The sequence below is a fragment of the Acinonyx jubatus genome, chromosome A3 (assembly GCF_027475565.1).
Source record: "Acinonyx jubatus isolate Ajub_Pintada_27869175 chromosome A3, VMU_Ajub_asm_v1.0, whole genome shotgun sequence".
Classification (NCBI taxonomy): domain Eukaryota; kingdom Metazoa; phylum Chordata; class Mammalia; order Carnivora; family Felidae; genus Acinonyx; species Acinonyx jubatus.
Window position 1 is genome coordinate 130,620,840 of NC_069388.1, and position 23,370 is coordinate 130,644,209.

Genomic DNA, 23,370 nt, shown 5'->3' on the forward strand with positions numbered 1-23,370 from the left:
CTTCTGCTACCAAGTATTTACCGGAAAGGAACAAACGTGTACATCCGTGAAAGACTTCTACGTGAATGTCTGTAGCAACTTTATTCATAGGAGCCAAAAAGGGGGAAAACTCAAAGGTCCATCCACAGCTGAATGGATAAAGGAGCACGGTGCCTCCACACCGGGAAATACTACACAGGGGGAAAAAGGGATGGGCCCTGGTGGGATAAGATGAATTTCAAAATAATTTCAGGTGAAGAAGCCAGACGCAAGAGAAAATATGCTCTAAGATTCTACTCACACACAATGCTAGAAAATGCAAACTGACCGAGAGGGCAGAAGGCAGATCAGTGGTTGCCTGGGGACAGGGTGAGGCTAAGGGGGAGCCCGGGGAGCAATCACAAAGGGACAAATCACAAAGAGGAAACCAGGAGTGGTTCATGAGCTTTATCGCTGTGATGGTTTTCTGGGGGCGCACACATGTCAACACTTAATAAATAGCACACATTAAATACGCACAGCTTATTGTATGCCATTTATACTGTAATAAAGCTGGAAGAAAGGGGGGAACAAATCACTCCGAAGTAACAATAAATTCCAAAAGGCAGCAACAACATAAAACATTCTATAACCACTGTGCGATTAAGTTAAAAATACGAGACAAGGGGCGCCTGGGTGGCTCAGTTGGTTAACCGACCGACTTCGGCTCAGGTCACGATCTCGCAGTTTGTGAGTTTGACCCCGCGTCGGGCTCTGTGCTGGCAGCTCAGAGCCTGGAGCCTACTCTCCCCGTCTCTCTACCCCTCCCCTGCTCACGCCCTGTGTCTCTCTGTCTCTCAGCAATAAATAAATGTTAAAAAAAAAAAAAAAATATATATATATATATATATATATATATATATATATTTGACAAAATCTGTGGGGGAAAGGCCACCATCTTGGGGCAGGAAGAGTTTTTCACTCACGCATCAAAGAAGCGGTCCAAACCCAAACCGCAGAAGGTCTAGAAATAATAATGATGAAAACACCACATGTGAGGTCCTACGGGGAGTCAGCTAAACAAGTCCTCAGAGGAAAATCCAAAGTCTTAAAAACTTACATCTTACTTACAAAAAAAAGTGTCCAAAGTAGGAAGTGAGAAAAAGAACCACATCAACCTAAGGGAAGTGGGACAGAAAAGTGCTAGATTAGAAAACCAGTCCCCCCCCTCCCCCGCCAGGCACCTCCTCACTCTTCCTACACCCCTCCCTCCACCCAGGCTCAGAGTGGGTGCAAAGCCCCTGAGTGCCTACCCCACCCCAGCTCTCCTGCCCTCCAAGCCTGGCTCCCCTGGGGAGGAGGGCCAAGGGGACGGGGTGTGAGCACACACCTGGGGGCAGAGGTGGGGGATGAGCACACACAGGGGGCAGGGGTGGGGGGAGAACACACACAGGGGGCAGGGGTGGGGGGTGAGCACACACAGGGGGCAGGGGTGGGGCAATGAGCACACACATGGGGACAGGGGTGGGGGTGGGCACACACAGGGGGCAGGGGTGGGGGATGAGCACACACAAGAGGCAGGGGTGGGGGGTGAGCACACACAGGGGACAGGGGTGGGGGGTGAGCACACACAGGGGGCAGGGGTGGGGGGTGAGCACACACAGGGGGCAGGGGTGGGGGGTGAGCACACACAGGGGGCAGGGGTGGGGGTGAGCACACACAGGGGGCAGGGGTGGGGGATGAGCACACACAAGGGACAGGGGTGGGGGGTGAGCACACACAGGGGGCAGGGTGGGGGGTGGGCACACACATGGGGCAGGGGTGGGGGGTGAGCACACACAGGAGGCAGGGGTGGGGGGTGAGTACACACATGGGGGCAGGGGTGGGGGGTGAGCACACACAGGGCGCAGGGGTGGGGGGTGAGCACACACATGGGGCAGGGGTGGGGGGTGAGCACGCTCATGGGGCAGGGGAGAGGGGATGCACTGGCAGCTGCAAGGTGTGGGCTACCAGCCCCCAGAAGAGGGTCCTGCTCATGCACCAGCTGAATGAGCAGAGCAGCTGAATGAGCAGAGGTTGGGACAGAAGGCAGACACAAAGGCCACCCACACCCCTTCCCAGAGCAGTGGCCCCCACTTAGGGAGCCGTCGGGATTGCCAGGGACCTTCAAACTTGCCGAGGCCCAAGCCCCTCCCCCAGACACCCAGATTTAATCTGCGCACGTCTCTCGACTTCGGGACTTCGGTCAGCTCGTTGCAAGAACCAGGAGCGACAGGGGAGAGGTGGCCCAGGAGGCAGGAGGGCTGGTCTGGAGCCCAAACGTCATCTCTGCCTCTTGCCGGCTGCGCAACCTCAGACCAAGGCGGTGACCTCCCTCAGATATAAGTGTACCTCCCAGAGGTAGCTGGGGATGGAGGATCACTGACATGAGTCTTCAGCTCGGTAAGGGTACCAAGGGGAACTGTCATCACTGCTCTCCATCCCCCCCCCACCCCAGCAGCTTGATATCTGTGAGCCCACGGGGCTCCAGGGCCACCTGCTACATCTGGGAATCCAAGTGTGAGCAGGCGGGGAGAGGCTGGCCATGTAGACAGGGCCACCTTGGATCCACAGTCCCCAGCTTCCGTGAGACTCTTCTGGATCCAATTCCAAATGCCTGGCTCCTGGCTCAATGGGCTTTGTCCCAAACATGTAATTTCTATTTTGATTCCGTGCGACATTTAATGAAATGACTTTCAGACACCACGCAGCATGTCTGAGTTATGAAAGCACAGCTTCTGGATCCCCAACACGACACAGTCACAGGCCCCTCTTGTTGCTTCGGGAACTGCCCCTTGTCTCTCGAGGGGGGTACACTGAGCCTGCGGATTCAAGGGGCTGCGCACAGCCCGAGGGGCCAATGTCGACCTGATACAAGCCCCCCCCCCCCCACCTCCCGCCCATCTGCCCCAGGGCTGGTGCTCCCCACCCCTACCCCCGCGGCTTCCCCGCTGGACAATGACAAGCAGCCTCTGCCCGGCTTCCTCTCTCCAATCCAGTGCTGTTCAAATTGCAGATCAAAAGCATTCAGGGAGATGGAAAATCAATGGAGAGGATTGCAAACAGCGTTTTTAGAAAAACAAATGAAACAGAAGAGAAGAGAAAACGCTGGAATGCATCGCACACGGTTGGAGCGATCGCCGCTTCCTGGCACCTTGGAAGGGTGAGGTCTCTGTAAAACGAAAGACTGACAGAGCAGAGCTCTAATCCACTGCCATCCGGCCTCTTGGAAACGTACACCTGATCTGTTACTCCTCTGCTAAGTCAGTGAGGGCTTAGGGACAGAGTTCAGATCCCTCAGCCTGACACTAAAAGCCCCCAAGACCCGGTCCCTGTCCACCCGAACCCTCCTTCCCTAGCAGAGGGCAGGGCCAGCCGGGGCCCCTCGGTGCTCGGCGGATCGAGAGGACTGGACAGCCCGACTGAGCGAGCAGTGCGTGATGTCACCGGGGCCGTCTCCTAGGTGATCCCACGCCACCTGCTGACCTCCCCTGGGCTGGGAGGACTTCCTAGATTCTATAGAAGCAAAGGTATAACTATTTCTGGAAGCCTTCTGTTCAAAAGGAAGTAGAAGCCTTACAATCTCTCAACAACTCGGCTATTAAAAATAGAAGTTCCACCTACGCACGGGAACAGTTTGTCGGGGACCACGGAAGGGCCAGAGTCGTAAGGTCGCTCATGTGTTTGGGGGCCGAGGCAGCTGCCGGGCTCAAGAGCCGGAAGAAGACAGACAGCTGCCTGCGGCAGGAGCCACAGCTCCAAGGCCCCCCAAATCTCTAGAAGCACAGGGATGCCAAGTGATACTCTGCCAACAGCTCCAGAACACTCATTTCCCACACCACGTAAACATCCGGACAAGCACAGGTCCCCAAGAAAATTGACAAAGAAAGCAACTGTGCCTTAGCAAGTCGATGCGAGACTGAGTCTCTGACCTTGGGAGCACCCGAGGAGATGCCCTGGGAGCTGGCTGCCGTCTCTGGCCGCTCCAAGCCCATGGACGACAGCACAACCCTGCCCAGGGCCAGGGGCCAGCGGGGGCTGGAGGAGCTGGTGTGCAGGAGGATTCCGCCTTCAGTCTGGGCGCCGGGCCCCGAGGGCCTGAAGCCGCGGGTGATGGGACCGTCTCCAAAACGCCCTGCGAAGGGGCAACAGCGGCAGGATGGCAGTATGGTCACTTAGCATCGGCAGCCACTCGCAGGTTAGCCAGGACAGGGGACAGGAGGAGGAGCGGGAGTGAGCCCCATTTACCAACCACCCCCTCAGGGGCCAGAGGCTCCAGAGCATTATCTCATTTAACCTCACTCTTGTGACCCTTCTGCTACCGTGTCAGAGACCGCAGCCTCTCCCCCAGTCACTCACTTGCTCCTGAATTCCCTCCTTCATTCATTCCCTCATTCATTCATTCTCTCGTTCATTCATTCACTCGCTTAGTCACTCGCTCATTGAATAGATGTTTATTGAGAGAATCTAGAGCACCGTGCCCGAGTCAGAGGCCGGCTGAAGATACCGTGGGGGCAGCAGACCGCGTCCTTGACCTCAGGGGACTCACAACCTGGGGGGCGGGGGGAAGGGTCAGAAAAGCGGCGGACAGGTGTCATTCTGCATGATAAACCCTCAGAGCAGATGCTGCTGCGGGCCATGGGAGCACAGAGAAGACCCCTAAGCCCACCCCTCCGGGCCTGGGGAGGTACCCAGGTAAAGAGGTCCCCGGAATGAGACGAGTTGGACAGGTAGCAAGGTGCAGCCAAGGGCAGGGAAGCAGCAGAAGCGATGTGTTTGAAGCCCGGAAGCTCGGTGAGGGTCAAGGTGAAGCCAGCGAGGCACCTGGACTGGTGCGGGATGAGGGCTGTGGCTTTATCTGGAGGACTGGGGGCGCCCCGGGGGGGCTTTAGCAACACGGTGGCCCCGCTTGATTTACTTTCTGAGAGATCATTCTGGAGGCTGTGTGGATAACGGACTGGAGGAAGGCAGAGCGGGAGACGGCAGGCTGACCGTGAGTGTGGCGGTAACCCAGGAGGTGGCCGTGGGACTGCGCCCGAGCGCCATCTGGGAGTGGATCCGCAGGTGGTGCTGGGGTGGGGGTGGGGCCATGAGGGAGAAGGGAGGGTGCGAGGCGCCCCCTCCCGGCCACGTGGGGAATAGCAGAGCCCATCCAGGATTTAGGACCTAGCTCCTGGGGGCATTCACTGAGGAAACAGACGACCAGCGTATCTGGGGTGCAGTTCGGGGCAGCGTCCCCAAGTGGGGCGCCCAAGTGGAGATGTCTGTCTAGTTGAAGGTTCGGTCTGGAACTCAAAACCTACATTGAGATTCCATAGATGGGTGTGAAGCGGCCCCAAGAGAAAACCCTACAGGGGCAGAGAGGAGAGGGGGAGCAAAGACTGGGAAGGAGATGCCTGAGCGGGAGGTAGGTGTGGGATCGTGGAGGCACGGGGATGCCACGGGGTGGGGGGGTGGGCGGGGGGAGCGGGGTTGCTTCCCAGGACCTGCAGGAGCCGGGCCTGGAACCAGGTAGGGGCAGGGGCGCCCCGGGGAGGGGGACAGATTCGCCGCTGCCCCCTGGGAGAAGTGGGGGTGGGGCACCCACAAACATCAAGAACAGGCAAAGCAGCCCAGGTGGGCAGAGTGCAGGCCTGTGACTGGTCCCAGCCTCCCCCCCAACCCCCACCCCAGCGCTGCTCCTTTGCCGGAAACTTCCCTCTCCGGTCTGTACTCACCCCTCCACAACCTCAAACACCACCTACACATCAGGCTCCCGAGTGCCGTCTCCAGCCCCGGCCTCTTCCTCGAGCTCCGGTCCCACGTCCTCACCAGCCCGTCCAGCACGTGCCGACGCACCCGGCAGGCGTCTGGAAGGACACCTGCCCGGACGGCCTCTGGGCCCCTCCTCACTGCCCCGCTCCTCACGCTTCCCCATCTCAGTCGCCACAACTCATCCTTCCAGGTCCCCTGGAACCTCTGACCCCTCTCCCACACACAGGCAACTCCCGAGCTAATCCCGTCAGCTGTCTCGGCCGGCGTGCCACCTGTCCCTCACCTCCTGTGCCGACAGGAGGGCCCGAACCCACCCTCGTGTCTCGCTGTGCTCTGACCCCACAAATCAAAACCGTCCCTGCCACAGGACCTTTGCACTTGCGTTGCCAACACCTAAAACAAGCTTTCCTTGCTAACCGTGTGGTCTGTCCCCACTTCCTCCTCCCGTTCTTCAGAGCCCTTCCTCGACTACCCACATGAAAGAGCGTGAGCCCTTTACCCATCCCCCTCCTGCCTACTTCCATTTCCTTCCCGTGACTTACCGCACGGCGGTTAGTTGGCTGGGTTTCCGCGTCGCCCACCAGTGCGCGATCTCCGCGAGGGCCTGGGCTTCCTCCGCCTTGCGCTTTGTTGTCTCCCGGCACCTGAGCAGAGTGGACACGTGTAAGGCTTTCAGGAAATGGGTGCCAGGTCCTGGTGTCCCCGACCCCACGCCTCACCCTCCTCCCGACCGTTCGGTCTTGTTTGTGCTACTGTTCCCGGCCCTGGAACAGCAGCACTCCTCCCCCCTTTCCTTCCCAGCAAGAACAGGTAGGGGGCTCCTCCCCTGCGCTCTACCCTCTCCCTCCCAGACCCAAGCGGCACCCTCCTCGGTGTGACCTTGGGACACAGGACCCTTAATCGCATGCTGTCTTCACTGCAAGACCAGGCCTCCGTCAGCAGGCCCCCTCCATTCAGACACAAGCCGGTGCCATCTACAGCCAGAGGGTCTGCTGAGGCCTCCGTGGCAGTAACCGGCAACGCAAAAGGAGAACGCGGGTCGTGCCCACAGGGGTGGAGAGCCTTCCCGGGGAGGCCACATTCGTATAAGAGACGTCAGCCCAAGACCTGCGTAACTGAGCTTGGCTGGGTGGGCACCGTCCGCCTGCAGACCTAACCCCTGGGCCCAGGGGACTGTCTCAGAAGCAGCAGAGCGCGACCCAGCTGGGTCCACTGGGCTCCAAAGCCCAAGGTTTCCTGAACTGAAAGGGGGCACCAGGACGGCGCCCCCCACTCCCCGGCCGGCCACCGCGGACAGAGACAACCGGCTCCCGGCGCCCAGTGGTCCCCCAAGCCTCCGGAGGCAACCCGGAGGAGTGGGCGCCCACGGGTCACCAGCACGGCCCCCTCAAGTGGCCATGACGGCCGCATGATGCCGCCCACACGCCCAGGGCACTTCCGGTGGTGGTGGTGACACGTGGAGGGCCGGCCCGGCCCTCCAGGCGCGGGGAGAGGAGGCAGCAGCATCGGGCCCGGGGAAGCCACTGCCTTGTGGCGGCAACCGCTCTCCAATATTTATGACGGGAAAATTAAAACAGGGAAACAGAACCGAAGGAAAATCTGCTGTCACTCTCGCCTCCCTGAGACAACTGTTTCCACTCCTCCATTTGTGGTACCTCCTGTCTGGATCCATACGTACACATATTTTTATGCCATTGTAACCACGGGACGCAAATAATTTACCGTCTGCTATTTTCCTTCACCATCGTCCGTATCTACCCTTTATCACGACTGCTCAGCCCTCCCCGGGGGGGCCGGGGAGAGACTACATAATTCGTTCACCCGTGGCCCTTCTGCTCGGCATTCAGATTACTCCCAGCCCTAACTCTCACTGGAGATGGGAAGCTGACTCCCCTTTTAGAAATTTCAAAATGAGGGGCACGCAGGGGGCGGGGGCGGGGGGCTCAGTCGGTTGAGCGGCCGACTGCGGGCGGTTTGGGTCGCGATCTCGCGGTTTGTGAGTTCGAGCCCCGTGTCGGGCTCTGTGCTGACAGCTCAGAGCCTGGAGCCCGCTTCGGATTCTGGGTCTGCCTTTCTCTCTGCCCCTCCCCCGCTCCCACTCTGTCTCCCTCTCAAAAATAGATAAATATTTTCTGAAATTTTTCAAAACGATCCGGCCATTCAGCGAGCATTCGTGGAGGACCTCCCACCTGCAGAGGACACAGAGCCTTGCATGCACACTCCACACACGGGCACAAATACAAACCCACTGCCAGCCAGTAGCTCACGCACCACCCGCCCCTCCCCGGCCAGCTCCCAGCCCTTCCGTGGCTCCCCACCGCCACCAGGTGAAGTAGAGGCTCCCCCCCCCCCCCCCGCCCCGCCATGGCGCCCCAGGTACCAGGTCAAGTACAGCCTCCCCAAGGCCTGGCATCCCTCTCCGTACCCCACAGGGCCCAGGCTGACCTTCTCAGCACCTAGCGCCCTGCGCCGGTGGTGTGGGTAAATGTTCAACAGCCAGCTCTCCAGAAAGGGACCCTGGATTGTAGCATTTACTAATCCCCATGGTGTCAGTATTCCCACCAATGCGGATTCTGAGCTACCACATGCTCAGCAATACACCGTTATATAGTTATTCCCACCACAGAGACACGACAGGCGACAGGCGTCACTAGCCTCAGGAGCCCTGGGAACAGTAACATGGTTAAGACAGAGTTTAAGTCGTTACTATATTTCTCTTTAATATATTTTACGAATGTTGAGCTTACGTCATTTACTTTGTAATAACGGCTGTTGTATCTAACCGCTAGCTCAGTGTTATGAGCTGAATTATGTCCTCCTAAAATTGTCATCCCTCTGGGCTGACAGCTCAGAGCCTGGAGCCTGCTTCGGATTCTGGGTCTCTTCCTCTCTCTGCCCCTCCCATGCTCCTGCTCTGCCTCCCTCTGTCTCTCAAGAATAAATAAATGTTAAAAAAAAAAAATTTTTTTTTTAATATTTTAGCTCTACCTAAATACGGTCTCTGTGGCAGCATTTCCATTCTGCCACAGCAGCATGAAAGCAGCCTTGGACAGGCAGACGGGAGTGTGGCCGTGTCCCAGCAAAACCATCTATGAGCGCTGAAATGTGGCTTCGTATCATTGAAACATGTCACGAAATACTATTTCAGTATATCTTTAAAAATTCTTAGCTCAGGGTCTGTACAAAAACGGGCAGTGGACCAGACCCGGTTCCTGGGCCCAGTTTTCTGACCCCCGACCTTCCGTCTGTTCCCCCCCACACACACCTCACCCCCCAGCACAGGGCCGGGGACAGAAGGAGGAGAGAGGCTAAGTTAATGTTTGATGATCGAGGGTGAAGAAAGGAAGGTCAGCCAGCCAGGGGCAGCCTCTCCGATTCAGCTGCAAAGACCATTTCCAGGCAACATCATGAATCTTTTTGAATGCAAATCTATTTTTCTAATAGGCCCAGGGAAAAAAGTGCTTTCTGAAATATAAATCAAGTTTCTCCCTGCCAGATAGACCCATCACCTCTTTGTTGCCTCTAACATTCTAAATGATCTCTCAGAAATAACGGGGTGCCTGAGTGGCTCCGTCGGTTAAGCGTCCGACTTCGGCTCAGGTCTTGATCTCACGGTTCGTGAGTTCGAGCCCCGCCTCGGGCTCTGGGCTGACAGCTTGGAGCCTGCTTTGGATTCTGTGTCTCCCTCTGTCTGCCCGTCCGCTGTTTGCACTCTGTCTCTTGCGTTGTCTCAAAAATAAATAAATATTTTTTTAAAAAGTTATTTTTTTTTTTAAGAAATAAAATCCAGCGCCTCTTCCGTTAATAACGTCTCTTCATTGAGTATCTCAAAAATGAGCCCAATCAAACCCGCGGAGATAGAACTTGCAATCAGTGTCGCCAGGGGCTGGGAGGGAGGGGGGCCGGGGAGGAACTTGCTAATGGGGGGAGGGCCTCTTTTTGAAGGCAGGACAATGTTCTAAAGTTGATTGTGGTGATGGTGACACATCTCTGAATGTACTAAAAGCCAACGAAGTTTGGCTTTAAATGGGTGAACTGGATGGTCTGCAATTATACCTCAATAAAGCTGTTTCAAAAAATACGCTAGGCATTACTCACCTGATTCCTACAATGGCATTTTTAAAAATTAATCTCTACAACCAACGTTGGGCTTGAACCCACAACCGTGAGATCAAGAGGTGCACGCTCTTCCGACTGAGCCAGCCAGTCGCCCCTCACAGTGACAATTTCTAAAGCCAGCCTTTTTGGCACCGTCCCTGCACCGATGGAAACGAACAGGCCCGCCGTGGTGTGGAAATGCAGTTCAGCAACTGAAACCCAGATCGGCCCAGGGGAGGCCACACCAGTCCCAGGCAGGCACCTATTTGCACACCTTCCAAAGCAAACCTGGCAGAGCATGTCCTGGGTCCCCGCAGGAGAGGCTGTCCGCCCCCAGGTGGAGGGGAGGCCCGGTGCAAGACCTCGCACAGGCAGCCAGTCCCCAGGATCTTTCTGGAAACAGCTGGAACCTTCCTGCGTTCCACCTGCCAGGCTCGTTATTGCTTCCCACCTCCAATTCCCGTGGGAGTGCGTGACCCTCTCCTCAGCCTTCCTAGGGCAGTGGAGGCTCCCCAGGCCCACCATGCCATTGGGGGGTCTTAGGCAGAAGCAAGTTGGGCATGGTTCCCTGGGTCCAAAGCCTGGGCCAGTGAGGATAGAGGAGACTCCTGCCCAGACAGGCCACCTGACCACTGTCAGGGGCAAAGCAGAGCCGGGCACACAGGCAGAGCAGGTAGGGGAGCCAGAAGCACTTTCCTCGGGACCAGAGTAGAGGCCTGGGGTGCCTGTTCTCAGAAAAGTTTGCATGCCATAGAACCGGGACACCTGAGTCCCTGACTGGCCGCTGTTTATCTACCTGCGGTCCTCAGCAAGGCCCACGGCCTCCCTGAACCTCTTGGACACATCTGTGATGTGGGGGGCCCCCACGCCCCAGGGTGGCTGTGGACCAAATGAATTCACGACTGTGGGTGCCGTCCAGGTAGATCTTCGTCGCATGTGGCACAAACATCCTGATGCTCTTGGGAATTTATTGGCTTACTTGGGTGAGAATCCTGGGGAGTGGAACTCGGGCGCGGCTGGATTCAGAAAACGAACAAGGTCCTGAAGACCCCGTCTTCTCTGAAGCCCCCTGCGGATCAGCTCTCCTCTCCCGAGTCTGGGCTCCTCTCTCAACAGGGCCTGCCTTCCTGGCCGCGAGGAGGCTGCAGCAGCCCCACACCCTTTGCACCCTCAACTCCAAAGCCAAGGGTAAAAACGGCCTCCCCCGCCCCCAAACTTAACCCAAACCCTAAGCCTCCGGCTGGGAGAAGCCGCAGGGGCTGTCAGAGGGCTTTGGAGAGTGAGCAAAAGAGCTCAGCCAGTGGCCTCTGAGGGAAAACGAGGCTTTCCAAGGCCCTGCCCTCTCCTGAAGCATCTTGCCACCGCCAAGAGAGACAGCAGCTCCCTTCTACCACCTGCATCCAGTTCAAGAGTATAGAAAGAAAGGCCTTCTCGGGGTCACGGGCGGTCTCGGCACGGGTCCTATAGTCTCTCAGGTCAGGCCACGCCCCCAAGGCTCTGCCCTCCCCAAACTAGGAGGACCTGACATCCCCACTCAGCAAGTCTTGCCATCTGTCACCATCCAGGCCCCGACCCCTGGTTCATCCCGTTAGTGGGGCCAAATTGTGTGCATCGTGCCGTCCATTAGGTTACACCCGCCGAGCCCATGCTGGACCCAGGACCCCAGCCTGTGGCCCTGCCTGGACACGGGAGGACCAGGCACCTTCTCTCTGGTAGGAAAGTGAATTGCACCTGCTGGAGACAGTCGATAAAGGCTGTGCTCCGGGGGTGAACCTCCAACCACCTGCAGGTACACTCAGAGGACTCTGAAACAGGGACGATGCAGACAATCCTAGGTGAGGGTTAAAAAGGCGGGACCGTGACTAAGGAGGATTAGGTCAGAACCACAAGACATTCCCCTTTGGCCACCACGTCCAGCCTCCATGAGGCCCCGGGAGGAAGGAGAAGTCAATGCCCAAAGGCACTGCAGACAGGGAGGCCACGCGGTCAAGTGCGGAATTACAACCGCGTCTCCCCAGATCATCCTTCAGGCATGAACTTCTATTTGCAGGAAGCCTTTTTGCCCTTTTCTCTTGCTAACAGTTCAGCCCAAGGCTTTTCCCCATCCACCCTTCTGCATTATGTAAGGTTTGGAAATGGATTCTCATGGAGTCTTGAGCGCCTATGACTTTTTAATTGGCTAGTGCGGTCTGCCTGCATTTGTTCACGGATCTCATGATGGTTTCCACTCACCACGCTTTGCTTTTCTCATCTTTTCTGCCTGTTAGACTGATCATGTGTCCCACGCCCCTACGCTGCCTCCCTGTGACTCTGGTGGGTTCTTTCAGGTTGTCCTCATCTTGCCAGCAGAACTGCAGATTCTTCAGGTGTCTGGCGAACCTGTGTCACCGGCCTCTTATTTTTAGCACAAGGACCTTCCCCCAGTGTCGCCCCTACCACGTGGTCCAGTGTTCTGGGTCCCCCTGATTTTATCCGTGCTTAGACTTCCTACAGGCTGACCAATTCCTATGCTCACCATCCTTCCTTTGGGTACTATTTTCTCCCTAAAGGGCGTTCTTCACTTTTCTTTTGAAGAGGGGGAGGCATGAACTCTGGCTGAAGTCTCCCTTACTTCTGAATAGGTTTTAATTATTTTCTCTGCATTGAAAAGATTTGGTTCCATAATCTTTGGCTTCGACCGTAGCACTGTTGCAAATTTCTGCTTAATGGTTACTCCTTTATAGAGCTACCGTTCCTGTAAACGTTAATGACCTTTGTCGATATGCTGCGCAGACTCACTACAGGTGAGTCTAAGTATGGATTTATTTTCATTTACTGGACTTGGGATTCCTTGCACTTTCTGATCGAGTCGCTTCTAGGAAACTATCAGTCAACACCTCTTTAAACATTAGCCATCCAGCCCCTCATGAACATCTATCTCCTTTAGAAATAACATGCACCCACCCCCTTCCACCCTCCACATCTCCCCCCCATCTACTTCTAGAGAATTCCCCCAGGTTCTTTCCTGTCACCCATGCACCCTCAGTTGTGTTCCCTCTTACTAAGCATCTTTTTTTTTAAGCCCCAAGACTTTTAATTCCAGTAGTTTTGTTAGGTTATATCTAGAAATCGTAGCAAGTTTCTTTTTTTAATCTTTCTTTAGAATACTCCATTCTTGGGGCTTTCATTTTTTTCCCTCTGAACCCATTAGATCTATCATCCTGTTGACTGGAAGTTCTTGGGTTTTTACCTGTTGTTCCTACAATCATGTGGCTTCCTCCTGTTTGTTTTGTAACCTAAAAATGGTGAACACCGTCTGTGGGAATCACAGGCACCCAGGCTGGGGTTATGGATGTTCCTAGATCACAAACCCGTGAGAGGTGCAGGCCTAGGATTTTGATTTGGGGGAGTCCAGAAAGATAAGCACCCTCACCCCCTCCCCCAATGCCAGTGGGATGATTTCCTAGCCCCATCTCACTGTGGTCCTGGCTTGATGGCAGTTTCTGTGCTACAGGTCAGTCCCTTCCCTCCAAATCTGGGAAGGGGGGGTGGTCTTTGGTCCCTCACCCCCCAATTTCTCTAAGGGACTAATAACCACCCCCAGCACTCTGATAAGCCCAAGCTTCCCTGGTCCATCTCTGTTCCCAGCATCTGAAAATTCCCCTTTCTTAGCAAGTCATTACCCACTTAACTCTTGTGATCACTGGTGTGTTTGAAGCCCGGAGGGTGTTCAGATCACCTCCATCTGCTCTCTTGCTGGCACGACTCCAGTCCTTAGAGCCAGGCCAAGGGACTGTGGTCCCTGAACCTTACATCCGGCAGCGGGGTCAGCCATTCTCGTCGTAAAACATCCTGGTGTCCAGAATCCCCTCCCAGGAACGACAAGGGCCGTCACTGATCGTTCTCTTTTTCAAGTGCCTGGAGTACACCGGGAGGGTACCCTCCTCCACAGAAGTGGGGTGGGGCTGGGGGGCCTATTAGCTTTCCCTGGGCCGACAAAAGCCACGCCATACAATCCTGCTCCCTCAAAACTACAGCCACACCCCAGGGAGCCAGGGACCATTATCTGGATCTCTGGACCAACACTGGCAGAGCTTTTGACCCTCAATAGCACACACAGCCAGTCAGCTCCCTGGCCACGTGGCATTAGATACCGTCCAGTTCCAGCTGTCAGGAGCCAGTGCTCAGGCTGGATCACAGGCCAGGGTGGGCAATTCTGACTCAGTGGCCCGACTGCACTCAACTGATGCAGACCCTCTATGGGTCTGTTCTAGAGAAGGTAGCTGGCATAGGTGGGACGGCAGGTGCAGGTGTGACTGTAGGTGACCCACAGGGAAGCCATGTGGAGTTGGTCCTGAGAGCGTGGCCGCCCCAAACACCCACAGTGGGCCTGCCACCAACCTGACAAGTCAAATGACATTCCGAGTGCCCCTCGGGTGGAAAGGGCAAAGATCACGTTCCTCTAAGACACAGAACACGCCTGCCCCCAAGACATTACCCACACCAAATACTCCGCTCAAATGATTTCTCCAGGGCCTGATCCTTGGAGGTCTCATGCTGAGACAGGGGGACGGGCAAGGACCTGGATGTGCCTTCTCGGAGGAAGTCTCCCATCCCTTCCTCCTCCAGAGAAACAAGGTCACCCCCTCCACACGCCTCTCCTAAGTGCTCATCCACCTCAAGCTCTGCTGCTCCTTCCCTGCCCTGGTTCCATGACCACAGCACTAACATTCAGATTCACTTGCGCATCGGCTTCTTGAGAATAAAGGTAAGCTGCGCGGGGCGGGCCAGACCCCCTGCCCACCTCTACCTGCTGGGTTAAAGTGGCAGACACAGGTCACGATTTCAAAGACGCTTTAAGAAGGCAGGCCCGGCAAGGCCATTTATGGACAGAGGGACCAACCCAAGACTACAAAGAAGTCCATGCAGGTCAAGTTGATGAGACGAGGAAGAACAAAGCTGTGGAGACCGTTAGCCCCTTCTGGTCCCATCACCTGTTGTTTAGCAGATGGGAAAACTGAGGCCGAGAAGTGGTTCACTTAGGGTTGCTGGGAAATTGAACCCAGTCAGTCCTGGCTTACAAACTCCGCGTGCAGCGTAGTTGATGCTTTTGACCGTCACCTTTCAGGCAGACCCGTTTCCTAGAGACCTTGTGCCAGAACAGGCATTAGGGAAGTCCCCTCCCCAAAATGGGATGAAAAGCAAATGAACTCCGAAGCCTTCATGAGAAAAAAAAAATCCCTGTTTCTTCTTCCTAAACTGAAATGCAAATCTTATCAAGGAACAGATGCGAGAACTTAACACCTGTGCAGCATTCAATTTTGAGACTTCTAAGTGCTTTAGACTAACACCAGTTTCCCTTTAAACAGATCAGGAAACTGAATCTGAGCTGGCAGAAATTCTTACATTGCACGCTAAAGGAGGCAGAATCCTAAAACCCGCTTCCAGCTTCCCACTGCATGCACCTGACACACGGGGCAAAACGTTTTCACTTCTGTGTTGCACAAGTGTAAAAACCACACGATCTGGATCGACTTTAGGTAACAATAATTTAAAAGACAGGAAGCCCCTCTTACAGAAGTGCTTAAATCAACTATTTGACAATTTATACAATAAATGAAGGAAACAGACAAGGGAACAGGGCCAGGGATCAGCCAACACAATACAACAGGGTAACAAACGTGGCCGAAGGATTGGCGCGTCTCCTCCTTCACGTTCCATGTAGCATCTTGGCTGGTTTTCTCCTTTTTTGGGGGGGCTTGGGGGACAGGGGTAACAAAGGCAGGTTGCCTCAAACTAGCCTTATTAGGTATATTATTCTGTACGTCATTCTAAAATTAATATGTGAATAGAGCATGTATTTATAGCTCACGCAACTCTAGTTTTCTCCTGAAGGTCAGGAATCCAACAAGGCAATGCTCAGATTTAGGCAGGCACTGAAGTGAAAGTAAGTGCACTGAACAATATCCACTTCGATCATGAATCGCGGTGCCGGGCAATTATTTCAAAACATGAACCACAGATACATCGGGCATATACAGCAAAATGACATTTCCTAATTTAAAAAGCATGTAGCAAATGTAAAAGGATGAAGTCAACGGTACCTACTTACACACGAAAGCAAATCGGAATAAATGCCCCAACTTTTCAGGGAGCCAATTTCAGTCCTGGTTTTGGCCACTTAACTGGAGTAAGACCTCAAGTGGGTCATTTTGTTCAAGGATCGTTTGAAGACTCAACGTACGGTGCTACCTCCGATCCTATAGCTAAGGACCTAAGGGTCTTTCACAAGAACTCAAAGTTGGGGGAAATACGGTTTGAGAAATAGACAGAAACTGCTCCTCCTGCACCCCCATGTGACCAGCAGCCCACTCACATCACATTCTAATCCTTGATGATTTAAGTTGGAAGCTCCTGTCCCCTCTGATCCCACCATACAGGACCTGACCTGTGTTTATATAAAACGCAACCTGCCTTCTTTGGGACACCAACTGGCTAATACCCAGGGGTATGTGCAGGACTGACTTTAAAGCTGATCACAAGCACCTCAAGTCATTAAAGAAAATAAAGAGTAGAAATAACATGCTTGACTTGCACAGGTTTCGCAGATGTGGGTCACCTAGTAAATCCCGAACTGGCTCCCATTAGTGGTCAACAGAATGCTCTGCGTTTGGTCTAGAAACCAAGTTAGGTCAAATCAGGCCTTTACCTCAACAGTACAAAATAGGTTTGTGTGTAAAGTGCCAATTTTATATACAAAGCAGTAAGTAAACTTTAAAATCTGCTTTGAAGCACCAAGGCTGACCCCCTCCCAAGGGCCTTGTAGCAACTGTTTAATCCTGCCGGGTCAGACTCAGAGAGTCCCCACACCTTGAGCCATGATTGCTAAGAGCCATGAAGTCATGGACAGCCAGGGTGCCTGCAAAAGCCCAACACGGCCAAGCTCTTTCCTAAGAACCCAAGTAGCTTTTTTCCATACTTCTTTCTAGGGGAGACAACTAGCATCACTAATCAACAGGCTTGCGTACGAGGTAGCTACACAGTTTTAACAATACTATTCATGAACACTATTGGTGATTCATAGTGTAGCTAGTTGATTCACTTCAAGTAGCTGATTTTTTTTTTTTTTTTTTTTTTTTTTTTTGATGAGAAGGGTTGGAGGGGGAGGAATCAGCAACATTAAGAGCACATCTTCGTTCACTTAGAAGTCAGCATCCAAGGTAAAAGAATTCTCTGTTGGACTTGACATCACTCCCATCCTCTGATACTCGCCTACTCTCTTCTCAAAGAAGTTAGTCTTGCCTTCCAGTGAAATATTCTCCATAAAGTCAAATGGATTTTCTACTCTGAAAACCTGAAAAGGTCCACAGCAAAATTTGAATACAGAACACCAGTTTCCGCGAGAACCAGAAGGCTATGAACAATACCGTACCTTGCTAAAACCTAGCTCCAGCATAAGTCTGTCTGCCACGAATTCAATATACTGCTTCATTAAAGTGCAATTCATCCCAATTAGTTTCACTGGCAAGGCCTCCGTGAGGAATTCCTAGGGACCAAAACAGAGCTTCTCGGTAAGACGGTAGCACAAATAAAGACATCTTCTAGCAAGCACGAAGAGACCCTGATGCAAAACGCACCTGTTCTATCCTAACGGCATTGATAATAATTTCCTTCACTCTCTGCTCTGAAGGTTTGTGGACCAGGTGTTTGAACATCAGGCAGGCAAAGTCACAGTGTAGACCCTAGGAAAAAAAGGTTTAGTATCACTGTAACGCCAGACCTTTATCATTCACATGCAACAGGAAATGGCTTTACCCTTTTCTGCATTCCCCTTGTACATCTTGCCATACTACAAGCACTTTAACTGTCAAAAAAAAGGGAAGAAGAATCCAACGGCCATCTGCTCTGCCTATGCCAAGGCGGGCCCATCTGCATGCAAGGCCCTCCATGCTGCTACCCAGGTAGCAAGAGCAGGCCAGGTCCCGGCCCTGCTGCTCCGTGAGGTAACCAAGGATGGCACAGGACTTCTGCTCCAAGCGTTCTTTCTACAGCATTCTTTCTACAGCTATGAGCTCTGATTGTGCCACAGTTCCTGGCAGGAAAGGCAAAACTCAGTGACCAGGCTAGTTTTGAGATTTACGACCTAATGCTCAGGAAACCAGTGATGCAGTTTCCAGTGAATCGAGTCTGTGAGTCTTAATGCCAAGTAATCCCTATCTTCCCTTACAGGAAGGCAGAGCATCTTACAAGGCACGATCAGCTGTCTGATCTGCTCATTGGGCTCCAAGTATGGCAGGGTCCATGGCCCTTGCCTTTCAGACTGGACTTAAATCAGAACACCTGGACATACTCCACCTTCCTCTCCAGTTTAATCCAGTAGCACTCAAAGACATACACTGGACCGGAATGGATTCTCACTTGATCAGGATGCTCAGCCAACTGTGAAATACACTAGGGTCATAGATAGGCTACCGGGCCAAAATAATACAACATCCCCTCACCTACAGTGCAAAGCACATATAAATGTATTGAGAATACAAATACCTTCCAGTACATGAAAGTAGTGTTCATTCTCTGCCAAATACAGGTATCATGGAACTCACATGTTAAACGTAGATAATAAGGCAATCTGTTGTCTTGAGTTCCCTTCAGGGAACCCAAGAGTTGTAGATATTTGGGGTGCAGATTAGCCTGTTGTGTGTATTAGACTCACCTCATCTCTGCTAATAAGTTCATTGGAAAATGTGAGGCCAGGCATCAGGCCGCGTTTCTTGAGCCAGAATATCGACGCGAAAGAACCAGAAAAGAAGATTCCTTCCACTGCAGCAAAGGCCACAACCCGCTCTCCTGCGGAAGAGTTAACATCGACATAGTTCTAGTGGGCAACCGAGCACGTGCACAGGAAGGGCTCACAAGCCAGTGACCGTCACCAGAGGATGAAGCTCAGGCATAAGTGGGGCCAAAGGGGTCCTCACCGTAGGTAGACTCTTTGTCGCCAATCCAACGCAAGGCCCAATCCGCCTTCTTCTTTACACAAGGCATCGTCTCGATGGCGTTGAAGAGAAATTCCCTAGTAGGCACCCAGAGCGTCAGCAATTATAGCAAAGACCTCCTATCACAAACATCTAGGGAACAACACTGGGAACGAAGGCCAAATCAAGACTCAACCTGAAATGTCTTCTCATTACTGTTTTTGCTTTCCCCCCAGTGTTTTTTAAAATCTCGGCATTCATTTGGTTCCTGTTAATACAAACCTAAGTATTCTTTAATTCACAGGGAGCCCCGAGATCTACGCACATCGAAAGCCTTAGTCCATTACACCAAGAGCATTTATCAGCTTAATTATATCAAGTCCAGGTCATGACAAGGTTCATAGGCCCTATCTTTAAACGTGAAAAGCCATAAAATCTTAACTGCTAAGACTACTTAAGCTATGCTGACCATTATCTTCCTCGACACCCCCTCCACCACCAAACTATAACATCAGGCCAATTATATGGGCCCCAAGTGCCATATGGATACAATAAAACAATTAAAGCCAATAAACTAAACAACCTGAGATTGCTTCCTACTATAATTCTATGCCTCACTGATGATCCCAGGTCAGGAAAGAAAATCGACTGGCCCTACACTTACTTGGGTCTTTATTAGCCTCTTCCGCCTCCAATGTATCCCTGTGTTCAGCTTGGGAGCCTGCAAATTCCCCAGCCCATTCCTTATCAGGTGACCTTGTTTTCTAAAGCCAAGGTCATCAGACCGTTGGGCTCCCTTCATTCTCTCTCCATGTCCACATGCTCTGTTGGAGACCTGCGTCTGCCTCTCCCTGGCTTTTGAAGCTTAACCATCAGACTTTCCTGACCCTGCCCCTTCTGCTTATTCATCCCAGTTATGCCTATCTTTGTCTTTTCTCATTTACTTATTTTTTTTTTTAAAAGCACAAGTGGGGGAGGGGCAGAGAGAGGATCCGAAGCGGGCTCTTCGCTGACAGGCCGACAGCAGCAAGCCCCGTGTGGGGCTCGAACTCACTAACCTCGAGATAGTGACCTGAGCTGGAAGTCAGACACCCAACCGACTGAGCCACCCAGGCGCCCCTGTCTTTTCTCATTTCTGTCCACAATGTTTTTACCCCCAAAGCGTTTCCCCAATCCTGCTAGCCCTACCAAGTCGTCACTCACCTTCCCTCTTCACATTCTCCCTGGTAATCTACAAGAGTCTGCTTTTCAGCTTTAAGACTTCGGCTCCACACAAGGCTCCCCGCCTGAGCTCTTAGTACCCAGAGCACTCAGGCAGCCATTGCTAACTTTCTCCTCCTCTCCAATCTTCAAAACGTAAGATGGGCCTTAAGCTCCCCCTTTGTGATCCCATAACAAACTGTCACTTTGGTCAAACAGTTCTGTGCCTAAACTCATCTAATGGTGAACTGCCTGCACATCATTATGTACCTCGTCTCCCTTCTATTTCTAGGTCTTATTTCCCGTACTGCATTACTAGCTCCTTAAGAGGAGAGTAACATTCTACTTGGGTACACTCTCTACCTCCTTCACATCGTAGGTTAACAGCTTTGCCACAGGAGTCAAAACCGTCAGACCTAGGAATTAGTTCATTGTACACAGCCTCTACGGATGTTTTTTGTTTGCTTTTGTTCAAAGAAAGGTTTTAGACTGAATGACCAACAAGAAAACGGAGTAACCGCCTAACTTTGTTTTTAAGTGACCGGCTCCTAATGTCAATGTAGGCCTCTTCCTCAGAGCAGACGTGACCATGCGTGGTAGGGATTTGCCTGCTTAGCCATTCTAGAGCCATTGTCTATCCCTACGTAAGCTCAAAAACTTGCAACAGGGTAACAATAAGTGAGTCCTAAACACGTTGGCATACCACCCAAACACTCACCTCTCTCTGGGATCTTTAATGTAAGTGTCAATGAGGAGACTATACATCTCAGAATGGATGTTTTCCATGGCAATTTGGAAGCCATAGAAACAGCGGGCTTCAGTAATCTGAACTTCTTGGCTAAACCGCTCCACCTAGTGGTAAAACATCACAGTGCAGCTTGAGGAGAAGCCACTCAGCCCCAGGACCCCAGCTCCATCACACTCCCTTTGTACCATTACAAGGTTTGTTTCTACTTGAATACTTCTTCACTATGCTGTGGTAAAGCTGGACATTTCATGCCACACGCTCATTGTACAAATCAGGAAAAGAGATAAAGCCTGTGTTACCGGGTTTCTGCGAACGCTCATCAGTTCATTCTTTCCTAACTCATTGCAGGAAGGATCCACTCACAGTAAGGCATACATGGAATCAGGTTATCGGAAGGGCAGAGCCACAAAAAAAGTAATGCCACAGCCACGAGGAGTAAACCCATGGCTAGCACTTAACATGGTCTTTGAGCTTCTCTAGAACCAGGGGGGAGAAAGATACCCATGAGGAAGAAACAACTGCAGAGCATATTATAAAACAGCAAACTCCATGTAATAGAACTATGACCTTACAAACACATATGGTATCGGGACGGGACAACGTTAAAGGTGAGGGAAGAGGACATTCTCTCAAGTCTTGAAGTGAATGAAAGCAGATGTTGTTTGGAAACTCACCAAGTTCTCATTTACTATGCCATCACTCGCTGCAAAGAAAGCCAGAACGTGCGATATAAAATATCTCTCCTCTGCCTTCAGGGTCTCCCAGTGCTGAATGTCCTTGGAAAGATCCACCTGAAGTTGAGAAGTTTCACAAGGGGTTTACACACGCGGGGCCTCACATATATACTTGGTCCTTAAACCTTTTAAGTCTACGAACACGGCTTGATCGGTAACATCCCTCCCATCCAGAACTCCCTTTGCCAGTGAGAACAGCTCACATCCTCGGTGGGCAGCCATCCCCAAGAGGAACCAGAGGAAGAGTCAAATATATCTCCAGCCAAGGCATAACCGCTAGGGCAGGGGTCCGCCTCAAGAGTTGGGGGGCAACACGTAAACTTCCTTTTTAAGTCTCCCGGTTCCTGATCCTCGTTACCTCTTCAGCTGTCCAGAAAGAAGCCTCCGCTTTCTTATACATCTGCCAAATATCGTGGTACTCGATAGGAAAGATGACAAAGCGACGAGGGTTTTCTCGGAGCAGTGGCTCATCCTCCACGCTGGGGACAAGCACCTTAGTTTTCTGCCGGGCGAGGGGGTAATGGAAATACGAATTGTAGGGCGTCCCACATGAAATTGTCATTTCTTCAGGCCAAGTGCGCCCAGTGGTCGGCAAGCTCATGTGGTTCAGTGTGTAAGTGTCAGCTGTCACACATGGATCTTACATAGAACACAACCGGGAGGTGCCAGAGGGACAGGAGGAAATCTACGGAAGTGTGTGGCAGGCCAGGGAGGGAATGCTTTGGCGGGAAAGGAGCGCGGGCCGGGGAGGGGCTAGGGTTTGAAACGGCAGAGGAAACAATGAGGCTTTGGCGCCAAGAGCCGGCTGGCGTCCCCTGCCGGCAGCGCCCCGCCCCCACAGGCCCCTTCCCAGCCGGCGGCCAGACCCCCACTCACCGGCTCGGCGGGCTCCTGGAAGATCCTCCGGGCGGTCTTGCTGGCCAGCACGCGGCTCCCGCTGAGGGCCGGGGGCTGCGGGGAGACGCGCGGTGAGGGGGCATGCCCACGTCCCAGGAGACCCCCGCCGCCCCGGCCCGGCCCGCGCGTCCTCACCGTGTTCTCCTTGTCCGCCAGGCTGAGCCCCTTCAAGGGCGACAGCTGAAGCTGCTGCTGCGGCTGCTGCGGGTCCACGATGGTGGCGAGCGGAACGCGGACGGAGAGCATGGTGGCGGCGGCGGCGGCGGCGGCGGCGGCAGGGAGCGGACGAGGCGGGCGAGGCGGCGCGCGGGTCCTGGGAGCCCCCGCACCGCCGCGCGGGCTTTTAAAAGCCCACCGGCGGGGCTGCGCGCTCAGTGGGCGTGGCCAGACGCCGCCTTCCCATTGGATGCACCGGGCCCCACGTCAGCCGTTCGAGAGCCGCGCGGGAGCTGCGGCGCCCAGCCGCCCGGGACCCCCCGGGACCCCCGGGACCCCCGTCCCCGGGCCCACCCCGGATCCCCTGGACCCGTGGACCAGGCTAGGGGCGCCGCCGCCCGGCTCCCTGCGGGCCCCACCGGACAAAGGCTGCAGCCCCCGCGCGCCCCGGTGGCTGTGGCGCGCGCGGGACTCACTCCTCCGGGAGCGGCTCGGATTGAATGCAGCAACGCGATTGGAGGCCGCCCGGAGCGGGAGAGGATTCCCCCACCCCTGAACCGTTTTCGCGGTCCGGGCGAGTGGTTTTGCAAATGAGGTTGGTGCAAATGCCTGAAAACGCCCCTGGCTGCAAGAGAAGCTCGTGGTTGCGCCCGTTTAGATACGTGTACCTGGGTGGGGGGCTAGGGGTCCTCGAGTCCCGGTAAATTTGGGAGGGGGGGGTCGGCGACAAGCGTGCTGCCTAGCGATTAGGGCCGCTGGCGACGGGGTCCCGAGGTGCAGTTGCTGTGTCACTTGGACATGTCACCTGGCTAAAACACTCAGTGCCCTCGTCGGT

At 53.7% G+C, this 23,370-nt stretch overlaps 1 protein-coding gene across 4 annotated transcripts; it reads right to left on the minus strand.

Annotated features, from left to right (window-relative positions):
* Nucleotides 1-1,070: 1,070 nt before the first annotated feature.
* RRM2 (ribonucleotide reductase regulatory subunit M2) lies at nt 1,071-22,871 on the minus strand. 4 transcript variants are annotated; one of them, XM_027077877.2, is made up of 11 exons: nt 22,515-22,842; nt 22,359-22,433; nt 21,841-21,984; nt 21,423-21,539; nt 20,719-20,852; nt 18,804-18,898; nt 18,542-18,675; nt 17,466-17,570; nt 17,261-17,374; nt 6,294-6,395; nt 1,071-1,136 (listed from the first exon to the last, which is right to left on the minus strand). In XM_027077877.2, exons 1-11 carry the CDS (start codon nt 22,623-22,625, stop codon nt 1,086-1,088), a joined length of 1,182 nt encoding a protein of 393 aa, XP_026933678.1. In that variant the 5' UTR covers nt 22,626-22,842; the 3' UTR covers nt 1,071-1,085. The 4 variants fall into 4 exon arrangements, with proteins under 4 accessions (XP_026933678.1, XP_053057228.1, XP_026933679.2 ...); XM_053201253.1 differs by lacking the exon at nt 1,071-1,136 and adding an exon at nt 5,790-5,858; XM_027077878.2 differs by lacking the exon at nt 1,071-1,136 and having other exon boundaries at nt 5,901-6,395; nt 22,515-22,871.
* Between the last annotated feature and the right edge of the window lie 499 nt (nt 22,872-23,370).

What these genes read in the sequence shown, in the direction of transcription:
- RRM2 (XM_027077878.2), bottom strand. Translation starts at nt 22,625, where the DNA reads ATGCTCTCCGTCCGCGTTCCGCTCGCCACCATCGTGGACCCGCAGCAG. An exon ending in ATTAAAGATCCCAGAGAGAG is followed by an intron (nt 18,899 to 20,718) that starts GTGAGTGTTTGG and finishes GGTGCCTACTAG; the next exon opens with GGAATTTCTCTTCAACGCCA. An exon ending in ATGCCGTTAGGATAGAACAG is followed by an intron (nt 17,375 to 17,465) that starts GTGCGTTTTGCA and finishes TTTGGTCCCTAG; the next exon opens with GAATTCCTCACGGAGGCCTT.